Source organism: Ambystoma mexicanum, chromosome 3q (genome assembly GCF_040938575.1).
Source record: "Ambystoma mexicanum isolate Mex_15411 chromosome 3q, UKY_AmexF1_1, whole genome shotgun sequence".
NCBI classification, from domain to species: domain Eukaryota; kingdom Metazoa; phylum Chordata; class Amphibia; order Caudata; family Ambystomatidae; genus Ambystoma; species Ambystoma mexicanum.
The window spans coordinates 624,070,059-624,086,542 of record NC_090926.1 but is presented as its reverse complement, the minus strand read 5'-3'; the positions used below and the strand labels follow the sequence as shown (position 1 = coordinate 624,086,542).

Sequence of the window (16,484 nt, the reverse complement as noted above, 5' to 3'; positions counted from 1 at the left end):
TCCCAGGGTTCTCCTGCCCTCCGGCCGATGCCTGCCCCTCTGATCTTGATGGCCCCGAGCCATGATGCCTCCCACGTCGAGCCTGCTGCTGCCTCCGACGCCACTGCCTCTGCCAGCACGACGGCATCCAGGATGATGGAAACCACCGACGCCGTCGTGCACGTGCCCTGCCCGATGATGCCGTCACATCCTCCATCTGCTGGGGTCCAGTTGCTGTGTTGTCCACCCCTGCTGGACCTCTGACTCCCGACTGTGGCAGGGATGGGATCCCCACCGAGCTGGCTGCATTGGTCAGGGCAGGTCCACAAGGGGCCCTGGTGGCATCTGGGCCGGAAGACGGCAAGGAGAACGACTGGCGTATGGTCTCCACAGAGGAGGAGAGGGCCGCCAGATTGGCCGACACATGCAGGAAACCCCCGAACATGGCCGATCCCAATTGGGCCACGTCGGCACGGTGCTCTTCGTGATGACGTGCATGCTCCTCCTGGAAAGCACGCACGGCATCACGAATCACAGCCGTGCGCATCGCGACCCCAATCAGGACCTTCTCCACATGGCCAGGGGTCCCCTCGTCCGCAGGTGGAGGGGAGTCAGATGACATGGACATCCCCTCTACCTGCGGACGGGCCTGGGATGGGGCATCCCTGCTGGTGCAAGGTGGTGCACCCACAGGTTCAGAGACAGCGACATGCACAGGCCCCTCCACGGTGACCTGTGCTGCCTCCTGCCCCTGCCCCTGGACTGCACCACTTGCACCAGCAGGGATGCCCCCACCAGGCCCCATGTGCGCCTCAGTGGCGGCCTCCTCCTCCTCTGTGGAAACCACCAACCTGGATGGCTCCTCGCCGTCTACCGCCGTAGCAGGCCCCTGTGGGGGCTCACCCACCCCTTCCGCTGCAGCCGTGGGGGCATCCCCGCCGCCTTGCTCCACAGCGCCGTCTCCGCCCTCTCCTTCAGTAGCCGCTGCGTAGAGGGAGACATAGAACACAAGCATCAGGGTACTGTACAATGGTCCCCTAGACAGGAAGCAATAGCAGATGAGTGCCACTGTCAAAGTACACTTCCATCATGTCACACCACAACACATGTGTCAGTCCAGGCAAAACACACACAGTGACAGTCATGGTGCGTGCCATGGACATTTCAATGCATGTCCAATGGACTCTCGAATCATACAATGTAATGGGACTCACATGCATCATGGGTCATGCCTATCACATGCACACACTTCACCTCAGTCACATCCATCTGGCCCCGTACACCCCAATCACAGTGCATACAAGGATGACTAGGCTGCATCAGTGAATCTGTATATTGTCACAGACATGTGTCATGCATCCATGGCACTCACAAGTCACAGACACGCAGGTCAGGCACACAGACATGGATACCACATATGTATATGGCATCAGCACCCATCCCTCGCCCCCACCCATGTCCAGGAACAGAGACTGCCATGCTCTCATGTGTGCAATCTGCACAGGGCTCCCCATGTCGCATTCAAACACATGCAACAACCGTGCGGTTCACACATTACAGGTCGCACATGCATTCCCATGATGTCCCTGCACACATACATGCGTACATGGGCTATGTCACACATGCAGGCAAGTATCAGACAACCAGCACACTGCAACATGCCCTGTCTCACACAGCAATGCTTGGCCACTTACCGCTCAACTCCAGACGGGTCTCCCTCTCAAGGACCTGGGCGTGGAGCGCTGGGTGTGCGCGTTCCAGGACCCTCAACTGGATGGAACTCATGCGGCCCCGGCCCCCCTCCACGAGGTGCCGGGCCTTCCTGACCTTCTGGATGGTGCGGGTTGCCACCCCCTCCGCGTTGATGGCAACCACACAGTCGGCCCAGATCCTGTCCCGTCCTTCCTTGTTGGCGCGGGACGATTCGAAGAGGGCATCATACTGCCCCAGGACTTGCTCCACCAGGACACCAACTTCGGTGGCAGTGAAGCTGGTGCCCCTCTGCCCCTCTGGCTGGGGGTTGCCACTGGTGCCAGATGTTGATGTGCCCGACATGGCAACCCCAGGGGCAGGAGTGGGTGGGCAACTGGGTCCTGGGGCTGGGCTGTGGAGCGATGTTATCCGAGTCGGGAGTCTTCTGTTCCAGCAGGGGTGGACACAGCAACTGGACACCTGCAGATGGCTGATGTGCAGGCACCAAATGGCAGGGCACGGTGGCAGCAGGCAGGCAGGCAGCAGCAGCTGGCACGTGGGAGGCTGCTCGGGGCACTGGGGGGCAGTGATTCGGCCTTCTGGGCAGGAGCGTGGTCTTCCATGTGTTTTCGCGTGGCCAGCTTCATACAGAGTGATTTGGCACGTGAAAATCCTGCACGTCAGCGTGAAAATCGAGGAAAGGCCCTTAGCGCGTAAGCGTGTCAGCACGCGTACACGATTTCATTGGACCCAAGGCCCTTGCAGCGTAAGCGCGTCTGTGACGTTTTGCGCACGGGCGTTGCCCTGGCAGAGCTTGGTGATCCTGCGTGCATTTATGTTCTGTACGTGCTTTTCGTGCGGTGCGTGTGTTTTCCATCCGTTGGGGTTCACACGCTATTACTTCACAGCGGGTGTTGGCTACGCGTTCTTCTACACGCAAGGCAGACGGTGAGTGGTACCCCGCTTCCCCAGGCCCGATCGCGTGGAAAAGTTCACGCGAACCCCTGAAATACACGTAGCCCGCTCCCCCAGGCCCGATCGCGTGAGAAAGTTCACGCAAACCCCTGAAATACACGTAGCCCGCTCCCCCAGGCTCGATCGCGTGAGAAAGTTCACGCGAACCCCTGAAATACACGTAGCCCGCTCCCCCAGGCTCGATCGCGTGAGAAAGTTCACGCGAACCCCTGAAATACACGTAGCCCGCTCCCCCAGGCCCGATCGCGTGAGAAAGTTCACGCGAACCCCTGAAATACACGTAGCCCGCTCCCCCAGGCCCGATCGCGTGAGAAAGTTCACGCGAACCCCCGGAATACACGTATCCCGCTCAATCGCGTGTGTAACTTCCCGCGCAACCCCGAAATACACGTGCCCCGCTCGCACAATTGCTGTATGTTGCCACTTTTGTAATGCGCAGGGACGCTACCACCTGCCTTTGTGTGGCGGACGTGTATGGGCTTGTGCGTGTCTTTCGCTGTGCGTGGTTTTGCCATATTCGATTCCATGAATACGTGTGGTTCGGGTGCGTGTGGGCGTTCCGTCTGCTTCCCTGCAGTACATCCCCAGTTACGCCCTTGTTTTCGCGAGTTGTTCCCCATTCCGCGCGTTACGCCCCGTGTTCCGCCCACTTTCTGGTGTATGCGCCGAGGTTGTGCGCTTTCACTGTGCGCATCGCGCACGTCTTTTGGGATGTTGCAGTGACGTGTGCGCCATGCACGGGTTTGGCGCACATCCCGTGGTAAACACGCGCAGGGACTTCCATGTATCGCACGCGTGCGCCTGTTTTTTTCCGCTTGCGCCTCCTTGCGCGAAGATTTTCGGCGCACGTTTGTTCCATGAATCGGCCCCTAAATGTTTCTTAGAAGGTGATATGAATAGAATGGTGAAGATAGGCGCTGTATCGAGTAGCTAATTGTATGACAATAATGGCTGCCAGGCTGTGCACTTCCTGTCAGGGCCAGAGGCCTAAAACAGAGTATTTATATTTCCTAGTGCCACAGGCCCGCTTGTGAGCACTCTTAATGATAAGAGTAGCTCCACCCTCTCACACACACACACACCACCAGGACCTGCCAAGCATACCTTCCATTTAAGTCTGAGTCCAAGTACATAGAGATAACAGAGTGGAGGGAAGTAAGGGAACTACCGGTCTGGCCATAACGAGGGTACAGAAAAATACAAAGAAAGAGCAGGGAGCAACCCATACGGCACCTAGGTGCTTCTATGGAAGGAGAGGTTCAAATTCAGGAAGGGTCTGTATTCACTTAAGGGTCCATACAGAGTCCAGGTAATCAATAAGGGAAGCAGGTTGGTAAATTCCAGTAAACGTTCCAAGGTAAAACACAAGGTGTTAATCCAGCAGTTAACTATGGGTTAGGCAACAGGCAATCCAGTAAGCAGGCAACGGTCATGCCGGGTTTCTTTCCAAGAGTATCAATTTATGGGGATAGCCGAGAGGCAATCTGGTAAGCAGGCAGAGTTCATGCACATAAGAACCCATAGTACATCACAAGGCAAGGGGTAGGAGGAGCCAAATGGGAGAAAATCTGATGAAACGATAACTGCTAGACACGGAACACTCACCGTTGTCAAGCAATGCCCTGGTTGAGGTGAGTCTTCTTTGTAGGTTTGCTGGGCCTGCCTCCATTATGACCTGGAAGTGCCTACGTCACAGTGGAATCTATCCTGCACGCATGGCTTGGCAAGCTACAGACACATGTAGTCTGATTATGCAGGTGCCATGGCAAGCACAAGGTTCCATGTTTCAACACGCACTGCGAGCCGGTGCACCAAGTAAGCGGGTAGTGACAGTTGCAGCCACTCATGGTGACACTCGGCAGAATGACAGGCAATGGTCCAGGATTGGAAGAATGGCATTATTCGAGTGAATAGCCCACATTCCTACCATCCTAAAAGGCTGGAACAACTATCAAGGGTAATCATGATTTTCCACTCGTCTCTAATGGGTGCTTCGAAGCACTTCACCCAAAAGAGCATTATCTCTAACAGGAGATTGTTGCTTCGGCACTGCTGGCAAATTAGGAGGCGATTCCTTTGTTCTATCATGCTCCTCCGATGAACTCCCTTTAACGGCCTAGCCTTTTTCAAAATGGTTACCGCTCTCCCCACGCATTCCCCATAGAACACCACTTTCGGAGCACCGTTTCGCCTTGCAACCCTCTGCTTGTTCTTCCTTGTTGATGGGTCGGATGCTCTTTTCTGTGTCTCCTTCTTCTGCTAATTTCCCTGCATCTTTTTGCGTTTCTTCATGCCTCGTCCCTCCTCGTACTGCCCATCCTCCTTATATTTGTGCCTTATTCTGCTGCTATCTTTAGTCATCCATAAGGCTTCACAGGCTTCTCGCTTTCCTGGCGTTCAAGAGGATTTCTTCACTGATCCTTCATTACGCTTTGGAGATCAAGTGACCTTTTTTTCTGCCATCCAGCTTTTTCCACACCTATTTGGTGTGACCCTCTCATGGCCCCGTTTTTCTGCGTCTATGGACCTTCAGGCTGGCATAGTGGCAACCAGTAAGGATAGCTTCTACGTCTTCACGGACTAACCGCATTAAATGTTCAGAGAAGGCAAGTCACATGCTGGTTCCTCCTCCCAGGTGAGCACTTCCGGGGAACGGGCACATTGTGAAAACCAGGTCTCGAATAATTCCAAGAACAATGCAAATTTTAAAGTTCAGGAATCCTACAATGCTTAAACAACTATCTACATGGCAAACACAAGTGGGGTTGCATCCAATTACAGTATATCGGAAAACGTGTTTTAATATGTATATCGGAAACCGCCAATGTGCTGCAATGGTGGAGTTCTGTAGTGCGGTCTGATGGTTCCAGCTTTGAGCTCGCTGCAATGTAATGTTGCAAAGTGTTACCACCACTGCATAGATGGCGTTTTGGCATTCATGTGTCTAACGCAGTGGAGCCATGGGTGGTTCAAGCGAGCAAAGACTAGAAGAATACGATGGACTTGAATTGTCAACCTGTGGCAGGGATGAGTTTGCATCCAGTGGGAGAAATGCTGTGCAAGCGGTGAAAAGGATGACTGCAGATTTCTGTTTTGCTGCAGGAAGGAGAGAGCCACTATCCATGTGAAGGGGCTGGGTGTCCCCACCAGCAAGTACGAGACAGAAGAATATGAGGAACTGAGGAGAAGAACAGAAGAGCAAACTAGCAGAAGTGCTCCCAAATGTGTTTGTGATGGAACCATCCAAAACATTCAAACCAGTGAGAACCTGGGAGGTACAGTCAAGGGAGCACAAGGCGCACAGAGTGTTATCAGACAGTGAGGATAAGGAGAGAGAGGAGAGAGGAGAAGAAATAGGGTTAGCGATGGCAGCCCCAGGTCACGATAATTGATTAATATGACCTTGTTGCTTTGGTCCACATATACGCAAAGAAAGGTAGAATCAATGAAATGGGAAAGGTTTATTATGGCACTTCCTCCTGTTTTATATCAACATGATGTCTGTTCACATATTGAGCCCAGGTGTTTTTTGTGTTTTTCTTTAAAGCTCAGTGGACATTACATCTAGGGCATTCCCCGAACCTTATTGCCTTATTGCCATTGCCATTGCCAAATATTGTTTTTGAGATATTCGATACGAGGAAATGAACAGTATGGCCAAGAGCAGAGTTCAAGGATCAGCTCTTTTGGGGCATTTAGGGGCTGTAGGTGAAGGGCACTCTGACCAAATCTTTGGACTACACTGGTCATAACCGGTCAGGACAAAAGAACTTTGATGCTAGCAGAAATATATAAGTGGGTGGTGGACCAATGCCCATTGCCTGAGGAGGATTGGACCGGATGTTGATAGCAGCAATGAAATGATCCGGATATGAATGGACATGTTAAAGATTACTAAGAACTGACGACTAACTAAGACGGAATTTGAAAGTGTTTATTGTTGTATGTAGGGGAAAGACTCTAGTCAAAGGTTGCCTATGGTAGCGAGAGGTCAAGCCTCTGGGGAATTATAAGGAGTTGAATTGGAGAGCTGGGCTGGGTTTGCCTGGGTTGTGGGGTGGGATGTTACGCTGTCTGAAACTTGCAAGTCTTGGAATAAAGTGTGCTTGTTCATCCCTCTGAAGACTAATTTGTTGATGATTTCTGTTGTCCATTGGCAATAGCCAACAGGAATAAGGATAAAAAAGTGGAGCCCAAAGATCCAAAAAGAGTTGGGGAGGTGAGAGATGCAACGGATGGGTTTGGCCCAGACCAGCATGAGAGAATAGGATCAAGGCAAAGCGAGAGGAGCCAATTGAGGTGCATGCTGGCAGAGGTGGTTCCAAAACCCAATAAATCAGTTGAAATAGAGTCAGGAGGTATTTGAAGTGAATGCTGGGTCATGTGTTGAGAATATTCTCCAAATATATAAGAAAGGCACAAAGAGCAGAGAGTCATTTTAAGTGCATGCTGGTACATGTGGTCTCAGTAACCTGCAAGGTTTCAAAACTGAGAGGAGTTTTGAGCTGTTTAGCTTCTGCTTGTGGCCTAGAAGAGCCTGGTAAGCTTGCAACCAACAGCTACTTTTGATCCCCCCACGCCAACAGATGCAGAACAAACACATCTACGTGGATGAAACTCTGTGCATTTGGGGCAATCTATAAAACACCTCTATGCTACATTTAAAGCATAAGTAGTCATAAATAATGGGTAAAATAATATTTTTGCATTTTATGTGGAAGTCAGATTTGTGGAATGCCATGTATGAGCTCCTTGTCTGGCCATGGTAGCTCCTGCTCACTGGTTAATGTGTGTTACCCAGGAGCCGCTTTTAGCTCCTGCTTATCTAATCTTAATTGTGATCCCGGAACTTGCAAGTCCACAAATTAATTTTGAGTTGAATCTAACTACATACTATTGTATTGTATGTAACTTGTTTAAGTTCTGAAAACATTTACCAATCACATGCTATGAATTCCCACAAATAATTAAAATAAGTAATATGCATGTATGATATTGTTCTTTTTGGTTTTGTTTTCTATACCGTGGCAACACACATGATATTTATCCTTTTTTACATGTATGTAGCTCTTACTACTACTGTGGGATAGCCTACTTGCAAGTGCTTCCATTATCGGGATTCAAGTGAACTGGGGCACAGAGAATTATCACAAAGGAGGAAGAACAGAATACTCGAGACATAGGTAATGGAGGGGTCACAGTTACTTTATGCTGTAATTGAGTTCAAAGTGGCGAGTTACAAGGGTAGAAACAGTATGTCATAAAGAAAATATAGCCTAGTCAGCAGTGTAAAATATTGAGTGGATCCGACAGTGATTCCCCCACAGCGTTCTTTCACACTCCCATCCTAACTTTTAATTTGTATAGGTGAGGGTGAGAGAAATTCCCAGAAGATCTGGGCTATATCAGCTAGAACATAAAAAGGAAACTAGGAGACAACATTGTCAGGATGGCGAAGTAGATCCATTTAGAACAAGTCTAGTATTAGGGGACATAAGGTCCTTAGTCCAACTCCCTTATCTAACAAACTGGATCTCAGGATTGATCTTAGGGGGTTGTTGCACCCTGCATCAGTACTTAAATTCACTCACAGTCTCAGGGTGTTTTTAACAACATAGCACTTCTTTGTTTGCTTTGAGACTTGGTTTCCACAGATTGGTTTAGCCTGAACACATACTGAGAAAAGGCCTTCATCTTTCATCTCTTGCACTGGGATCACTTTGGTAATACTATCCCATCGGAGCAAGACATTATACTTCCACCCTTGCCCAGTGTCCACTTGGTTATTGACACAATGTTTGCCACCCCTTGCCCCGATACTGTGTGCTTTTCGGGTGCATGTATTGCTTCCCCAGCCACCAAAGGACACTTGGGCTAACTACAGGCTCTTCTGCAACCTCTCAGGATTTCCAGTATCTGCCAGGATCCAGCCCCATCAGGGTATTAATGCCTTTCTGTTTCCTTCTTTCCAATATGGTGATGGACTTGCAACTCTCACTAGCAGCGGGCATGTAGCTCCCAGTTGTCTAATCAAGCTGCTAAATCTCAACAGTCCCTGACTCCTGCCACCTCGTGTTCCATCCTCTCTCAGGGTCTGAACTATTTGGCTTAGCCAACTGCTGTTCCCTTCTTCTAATACTATTGTGGTCAACACAACAACACTTTAGAAAGCCTTTCAAACTCCCACCCAATTGGCTTCCCTCTGATTGCTTATATTCTTAGGCATTCAAATGTCTCAATGACAGTGGTCGGTTGGGCCCTTTCATCATTAGCTTAGGAACATGATATTGACCGGTGCCCCATGGGTCCACCTCTGTCTCATGTGTTCCCCATTACTAGAGTCATGTGTGGTGCTTACCCAGGTTGGCTGGGATCTCGAATAGATTGAATCTGCCCTATGAAGACTGATTTCATTCTTTGTGCTAAAGTGATGTGCAAGACGCTTCAGGTAGGTTTCCATGAAAGTAAGGTTTAATGTTACATCTTGGTGAGTTACTATGGAGATGGATGCACTGGTGCCCACCACACAGGCTACATCCTTCAATCGAACACTCCTGGAACTCCTTGGGTGGAACACCTGCTTCACTTCATTGAACACATTCCGCAAACCATTCACTCATTCACTCAAGCAAGATACAACACACACCCTTCTTTCTGCACACACAACAATACAACACACCTCCTCTCCTTCCACATGAACAAACATACAACACCATTGTAATACATCCTGAACATCTGACATACAATCCTGTGCAGCTCAATCAACAATAGTGTCACATTCCGAAGATCACATACAACTCATCGATCATTAAGACATGACACACCATACAAAGCATATTTCTGGTGATACATCCATGTCACCTGGAACCCAAATTGACCCCACCACAACACTTCAGCAATACATCCAATTTAAGCTATACATTCAGACTTGTCCCCTAAGCACCAATATTTATTCAAATGCAGAGTCCATATCATGCTACACCAATTTCACGGACTACAATTACACTCCAACTCACAGCTTTTAATATCACCTCTTTGCTGAGGAAACAAAGCTTGTTCTCTTTTCCCTTCTTAATGCCCACCATCTCAGGATGAATTACCAACTGTCTCAATGTAATTCGTCATTGGATGGCTCTCTGCTGCCTCATGCTGAACTATTGAAATACAGGAATCTTATTTTCCTGGGTTCCAATGCCATGCTGATCTTCCTTCTTCTATCTTCTCCTCACTTGACCTGCTTGCTTCCTTCTCCAAGACTCACAACCTTGGGTCCACTTAGATTGCGGCCTCCAACTGCAAACATTCCTCACTACTACTTCCTCTATTGCTATCAAAATGCATCCATTTCTCATGAAGCTCTCTATGAAAACTGTAATCTGCAACTTTGTGCTCAGCAAACTTGACTACTGCTTGAGCCTTCTCCTTGGCCTTCCACGATACTCATTCCTCCCTTTAGACAAAGACCTCATCTTTGCTACTTACCTTTGTCACAACCTAACCAGATCCCCCCACTTCTACCTACTGAAAACATGGTGGTTGGCTCTCTTGCACAACTGCTCCTTTTTGAAGTTCCTTCTCCTAGTCTACAAAGCTATCAATGGTCTTGCTCCTCAGTACCTGTCTGATTGGATCTCATTCTACTCACCATCTAATTCCTTCTGTTCCTCTTTTGCTCTCAGCCTCACTGTACATCTCCCCTACCCCCGTCCCCCACATCCACTCTTTCTCTCTACTCGGCCTGCTCTACTGGAATACAATGCACATCACAATTAAGCCAGCTCAACTGTGGATCTCTTCAAAGCTCAGCTAAAACTTTACTTGCTCGCTAAGGAGCATCTCCTGCCCTCTCCCATCCATCCTACCTGATCCCACCACTCCCTCCAGTGATGCTCAATAATGTAATGTTGAATACTTACAAAGTGCTACTCTTTAGTTTGAAGTACTTGACCCATTGGGTTACTGTTACCTTTGTAAGTGGCCTGTTATATATATATATATTGTTCAGGACCTGCGGGAGCAGCCCTGTAGTTATGGTTAAGTTGCTCAATCCACAGGAAGAGCAGATTTTGAGTGGCTTATAACTTTGGCGCTGTTTGATGTATTTGCATGAACCTTTGCAAACAAAGTATATGGTGGCCATCTCTGAATAATTTTGCAAAGTTTTGTGTGATATCGTCAAGTGGGGGCAAAGTTATAGGGGGGGTCCCAAAACATTTGAAATCTGTATAGACATTAACGGGAAACATGTTTCCCCGCACCAACAGCCCAAACTGCTGGATGGATTTGCCCCAAACTTGAACGATGAGCGGTTGCCTGGTCCCAAAAGCGTGCTTTTACAAATTTGGTGTTAATCGGTCCACTAGATTTTAAATAAATGCCCAACATATAGGTCACAAAAATGAGTGACATCTGCGCCCAGTCCACAGACTCACTTCCTGATTCGGTGCCCGTGGACACCGCTGGACCAATCAGAGAGCCGCCTAATATCCGCGAACATCATATACGCCCACTGATTGGTCAATCAAAAATGTCAGGTGTGTCAAAAAAAATTACATGGACACCATGTTGGGTTCGGAAACTGCACCCATAGTCTGCGGACATCCTGGTAAAAACATATCAAAACGTTTTTTAAAAAAACACATTACACTTCCAAACAAATGAAACAATCTCTGGGGAGGTGAGGGGTCATGAGGATGAGATATGTCCATTAAAAAAAAACATAAATTGGGTGATTTTTCATCTCTGATGTCCGCGAAGATCTCAGATGTTCAAGGGAATTCCTGTGATGTTCACAAACTTGACTAAGGTTTCAGGACATCAATGCATATTTCTGCAATACAGGGTTGGTAAAGAGTGGTTTTTGGATGGATTATAACTTTGGCACCATTCAATGAAGTGCATGAAGTTTTGTGATGTCATTTTAGACCCAACTATGTGTTTTTGCAAAGTCTGTTATTGTTTCGCCAAGAGGGGGCAAATTTAAAGGGGGTCCCGAAATGATTGAATGGCTTATAAATTTGGCCCCGTTTGACGAATCTGCACAAAGTTTGCAAAAAAATGTTAGACCCAACTGTGAATGTTTGTGAAAAGTTTAAATAGACCTTTGGAAACTGAGGCATAGCCTGTGGCCATGGCAGTGGCCAGATTGGCCACTGTCCATGGCCATCTGGCAATGGGACACCAGGGACCGGCTATGTGGTTAAATGTGTAAAATACATATAGGCTTGAATGGGAAAACAAATTTTGGGAACAGCAATGGGTTGTCTACTCTGATTTGCTTATTGGAACCTCTTGCATGGCTGCAGTCCATACTCCATGTATTGTTGGTCACATTATGAGGGTATAGTGGACACTGGTGGAGGATGCAGGCTAGGTGCAGTGATAATGGGGGTGGTTTAGTGGTGATGGGGTCATGGTCTAGTTTAATTCACGAGGCATTTCAACCAGGACTTGCAGCCCCATGGCACACTGCTGAAAACGACAAACATCAGTATGCATTGCAAATCATCTGTAAAAGAAGTTTTATAATCGTTTCATATATGTTAAAAGAGGAATTTGTAATAACTCACATACAGTGTTGTAACATTATGAAACATTTTCACTTATTAAAACCATTGAAATTCCCTGAAAAAACGTTGTTGAAAGGGACGTTATGGTTAAGTTCTACTAATAAAAACCCATGAAGTTCAGTGAAAAAACCTTTGTTAAACGGATGTTATGGTTACAAATTAAAATCAAATAACCCTAGAAATATGCCAGTTATGGTTTGCAATGCAACCGTTACTAGTGTCAATGCCATGCACTGCTAAGCCTAACACCCAGGACATCAAAGATGACATCACAAATGACAGAAACAATGCCATCACTGACGGCATCACATATCTGGGGTGGCTGTTTTTGTTCACCAACAGTATTAAAATTTAAACTGACTTCCTGTGGTTATACTGAAACCAAGATAAGCTTACTGTAAATGTACTGTGCATGAAGAGCTTGACCTTGTGCTATATTCTGAAGTTCTTTTCCCTAGGGTTTGCCCTGAGGTCATGATGCACATACATGGAACAAGAAGCTTCACACCACACATTCTTGAAATGTGAGACAATCTCCTATGCTCTGCAGGTGGCCTGGTGGAGAGGACTCTGAATGGACAGCAGTGTTGCGCTCTTACTGTTACCTTACAAGCATGCACCCCCATGCTACCTTTCATCTGTGTGCAGTTATTAAGTCTGGCTCTTCTAATCCTACTCACTGTACATTTTCGGTACCTACAAAAGGGAAGGGTCCCTCTTCTACCCAGGGTTTGACCATATACCACCTCGAGGGGTCTCCTCTACAGTGGGTGGGAGGGGGGGACTTCCCCGGCCCCCAGAGTCCTTTGGACCTATTCAGAAGTCACTCTGTAATAGTGCATAGATGTTTTGCCTTGGATTAAAGAAATGTGGGTACATGTAGGTCCAGTTCAAGGATTTATTCCAGGCGATGTGCAATTTATGAAGCCAAAAATAGCACCCAGAGATGCTCTTCTGCTACTGTGGCCCAGGGCAGCCATATAGAATGTCCTTATTGTAGCAGTAGCACTGGTTACATGTAAAAGTGGAATTAGAGCTCTGATATGCACTTTCTATAGGAATCGGCCGAAATGACGAAATCCATTTTACCAACGCCACCAAAAGACCTAAAATACATACCACCAAAAGTTCAAACTACAAAAAGTTCGAACCTTTTGTGGTATGTGTATTTTGGTGGGGTCGGTAAAAGAAAAACAAAGGCTGCGGGGGCTGCATGCATCACCCCGCTCACTCCCCGCAGCTGACCCAAAAAAAGAGGCTGCAGGGGAGTCCCCCACAACACCCCGCTCAACATACTATACAGTATAGTGAGGGGGAGTTGCTCCCGACAAAAAAAAAGAAAAGAAAAGGACCCTGTGGCGCCGGTTCCCGATCACGGAAGGGAAAGGGAACAGGCATTTCAGGGTCCAGCGAGACGGAAGGCAAGGTAATTAAGGGGATGGGGGTTTGGGTAGGCGTTTGGGTACATCAGGAATGTCCAGGGGGAGAAATGACAAAATTATTTCGAGAAAATAATCTTCGGTCATTTCTCCCTCACGGAAGGGAAAGGGAACAGGCATTTCAGGGTCCAGCGAGACAGAAGGCAAGGTAATTAAGGGGATGGGGGTTTGGGTAGGCGTTTGGGTACCTCAGGAATGTCCAGGGGGAGAAATGACAAAATTATTTCGAGAAAATAATCTTCGGTCATTTCTCCCTCGAACATTTCCGTCGCGGAAAAGATATCCTTTCTATAGATGGGAAACTAGAGCACAACTAACAAAAAGACAAATAATTAAATTTCATCAGTGTCACCATAATAGATAAAAGAATAAAATAAAAAACACAATTATTTACATTGCATAAAAGTACCTTAGTATTTGTACAATATTCCATTTTTTGTGAATCATCATAAATTTGACAGTGCAAATTAATCAAATCTCCTCAAAGCTTCTTTCCAAACTGCAAAGGCTGCTGCAGTTAATATAATGTAACATATCCAGAGTAGCCTTTCATATAGCAGGTTGCCAGATCAGGACAAGCCGTTAATACACGATGGCTAGTCTCAACTTTCTTGTGACAAAGCCGGCATAAACAATCTGTTAATGGGATAGTTTGCCATGGTCCCAAAAACTCTTTAGTATGGAGTAAATTTAAGCATAAATGCAGTATAAAACGTTTTAGCTCAATTGCGCAGAATTTAGACAAATAGCTACTAGGTATGTAGAAAGGGAAGCTCCGTTAGGAGTATTCCTTATATCTTTTCATAGTGTGCAACTCAAAGAGTCAAAGATATCAGGATCAATATCCAGTGCTGCTAGATTTGCCATCACCATCGATTTTTCCATGACGAAGCCTTTCTTTCCATCGTCAACAATTTGTTTTCCCAAGAGTTGTAGCATGCCATTTCAGTTTCGATTTGTTTTCAGGAATTTAGCATATATCAGTGTTCTCCGTACAGACCACGTAGTCATTAGTGAAGGCAAACCAAATTCCAACCTTAACCGCCTGAACCGGCACAGAGTTGGGTACGTTTATAACCGTACGAAGCAATTTACCTTCAAGTCTGTCTAGCCAAAGTATGTGTGTACTAGGTAACGCATCAAGCGCTTATAGAATAGTAGGTACAATGCTAATGCAGTAAACATCTCTAAGAAACCCTCAATATTATATCCTGCATGATGCAAGATGTAATTCTTCAAGACTAACCATTTTTTCCAGATTTTTCTCTATAATCATTTCTGCATAGTACAATTGTGGGAGGTCTATTCTCACAGGAAAGCCTAAATAGCTGAATGCTCTTGTTCTTTCGAGGGCAATGTTTTGCAGTTTCCATACAAAAGGACTTTTCTCCGAGGTGCTTTTACTCAAACACATGGTCTTTGTCTTAGATGTATTAATGACCATGTAGTTCTTTATGGCATATTCTGCTAAGGCATCTATCGTACGCTGCAGTCTGATCGGGGTCCGATCAAACAATATTATATAATCAGCATATGATAGGCACAGCATTTGTTCACCATTTATCTTTGGTCGAAAATTAGTTAATGTGGCCTGAACAAAAAATCGCGGCAAAAATGCAGTGGTTTGACCCGTTAAACATGTACGCGATTACACCATTTAAGGGGAGCGGGGGTTGCAGGGGTGGCCCCCGCTGCCCTTAAATGGTATAATGGGTACAGAGGTTGCAAGGGTGTCCCCTGCATCCTTTACATGGATTGCGGCGGCAAAACCACAGCCTTTTTGCAGGGATATTTTGTGTTCACGGCCATTTTTGCTGCAATTTTAACACATGGAACCAATAAAACAGCATTAGATTTGCAGTGCTGCTCATTTATTCCGATGTAGATAACCTTCGAAATTACTTAAAAGTTCAACCTGCAGGAAAAGTACTTACGGATGTGGTTAGATTCTAAATGAAAAGCACCTCGATATTTTGTAGGAGATGCTCATATCTCACCAGACCCTTTTGTCATGGCAAAACATGAGCTGTGGCATTCCAAAATTGGGGCAGGAGGGGGTGGAGCGAGTTGGAGATTGGATGGTGGGGGGGTAGACGGGAATAAAGGGTACTGGGGGGAGGGCATATTGAGTTCTAGCTGTGTGGGGTTCTGCCATACTCCTCAATCCACATTTCGTTCAGCGCGACCCCAAAACAGGAGTACATTTCTCTTAATAAGAAAGGACACGGTTTTGGAAACAGAAACATAATTCGCAGAATAGATTGTCATTACCCGCGCTGCCCAATCCGGATCACTCGAAGGTTTTCGCCATATCTGTTTTTGATCCATTTGATGCCCTGCAGCTGGGGGTCCACCATGAGAGGCCAGCGCTCGCAGTTGCTGAGGATGGTGGCGTTTTCGGTGGACATCCTGTCGGCGGGAAGGCCTTCGTTCTGCCAGGCTGCGATATCAGCATCATCTGTGAGCATCGTCAGGGGGTCCAGAGCAGGAGTCACAGGGATCGGCACCTAAATGCAGGTGAGGCAAGGGAGAGACACATCATCAGGAAGGCATTGTTGCTATGTGAAGCTTAATTTACTTTTATCTGAGTCATCAACTTACTCTGACATGTTAATTTCAATGTATGAGAAACCTAATCAAAATCGTGTTTGTGACTCTACATCAAATGGGATTTAAGTTTGAAAAAAAAGGACAGCCACTGACTGCATCTGCAGCAAATTCCAAGGATGAACAACCAGAGCCGACTCAAGTGATTCTGCTTAATGAACAGTCAAGAAGGATTATTTATGCTACAGTCTGCAGTTTCTAAAAAATGGATCAGATCTTGGAC

The 16,484-nt window shown here is 47.0% G+C and overlaps 1 protein-coding gene across 2 annotated transcripts in view; it reads right to left on the bottom strand.

Annotated features, from left to right (window-relative positions):
• The window catches only part of DNAH9 (dynein axonemal heavy chain 9), a 1,527,051-nt gene that overhangs the window by 425,700 nt on the left and 1,084,867 nt on the right, over positions 1-16,484 (bottom strand). For both annotated transcript variants that reach the window (XM_069654516.1, XM_069654515.1), the window contains exon 53: positions 15,926-16,161. In XM_069654516.1, the coding sequence (XP_069510617.1) occupies positions 15,926-16,161 (236 nt within the window). The remainder of the gene's footprint in view (positions 1-15,925; positions 16,162-16,484) is intronic.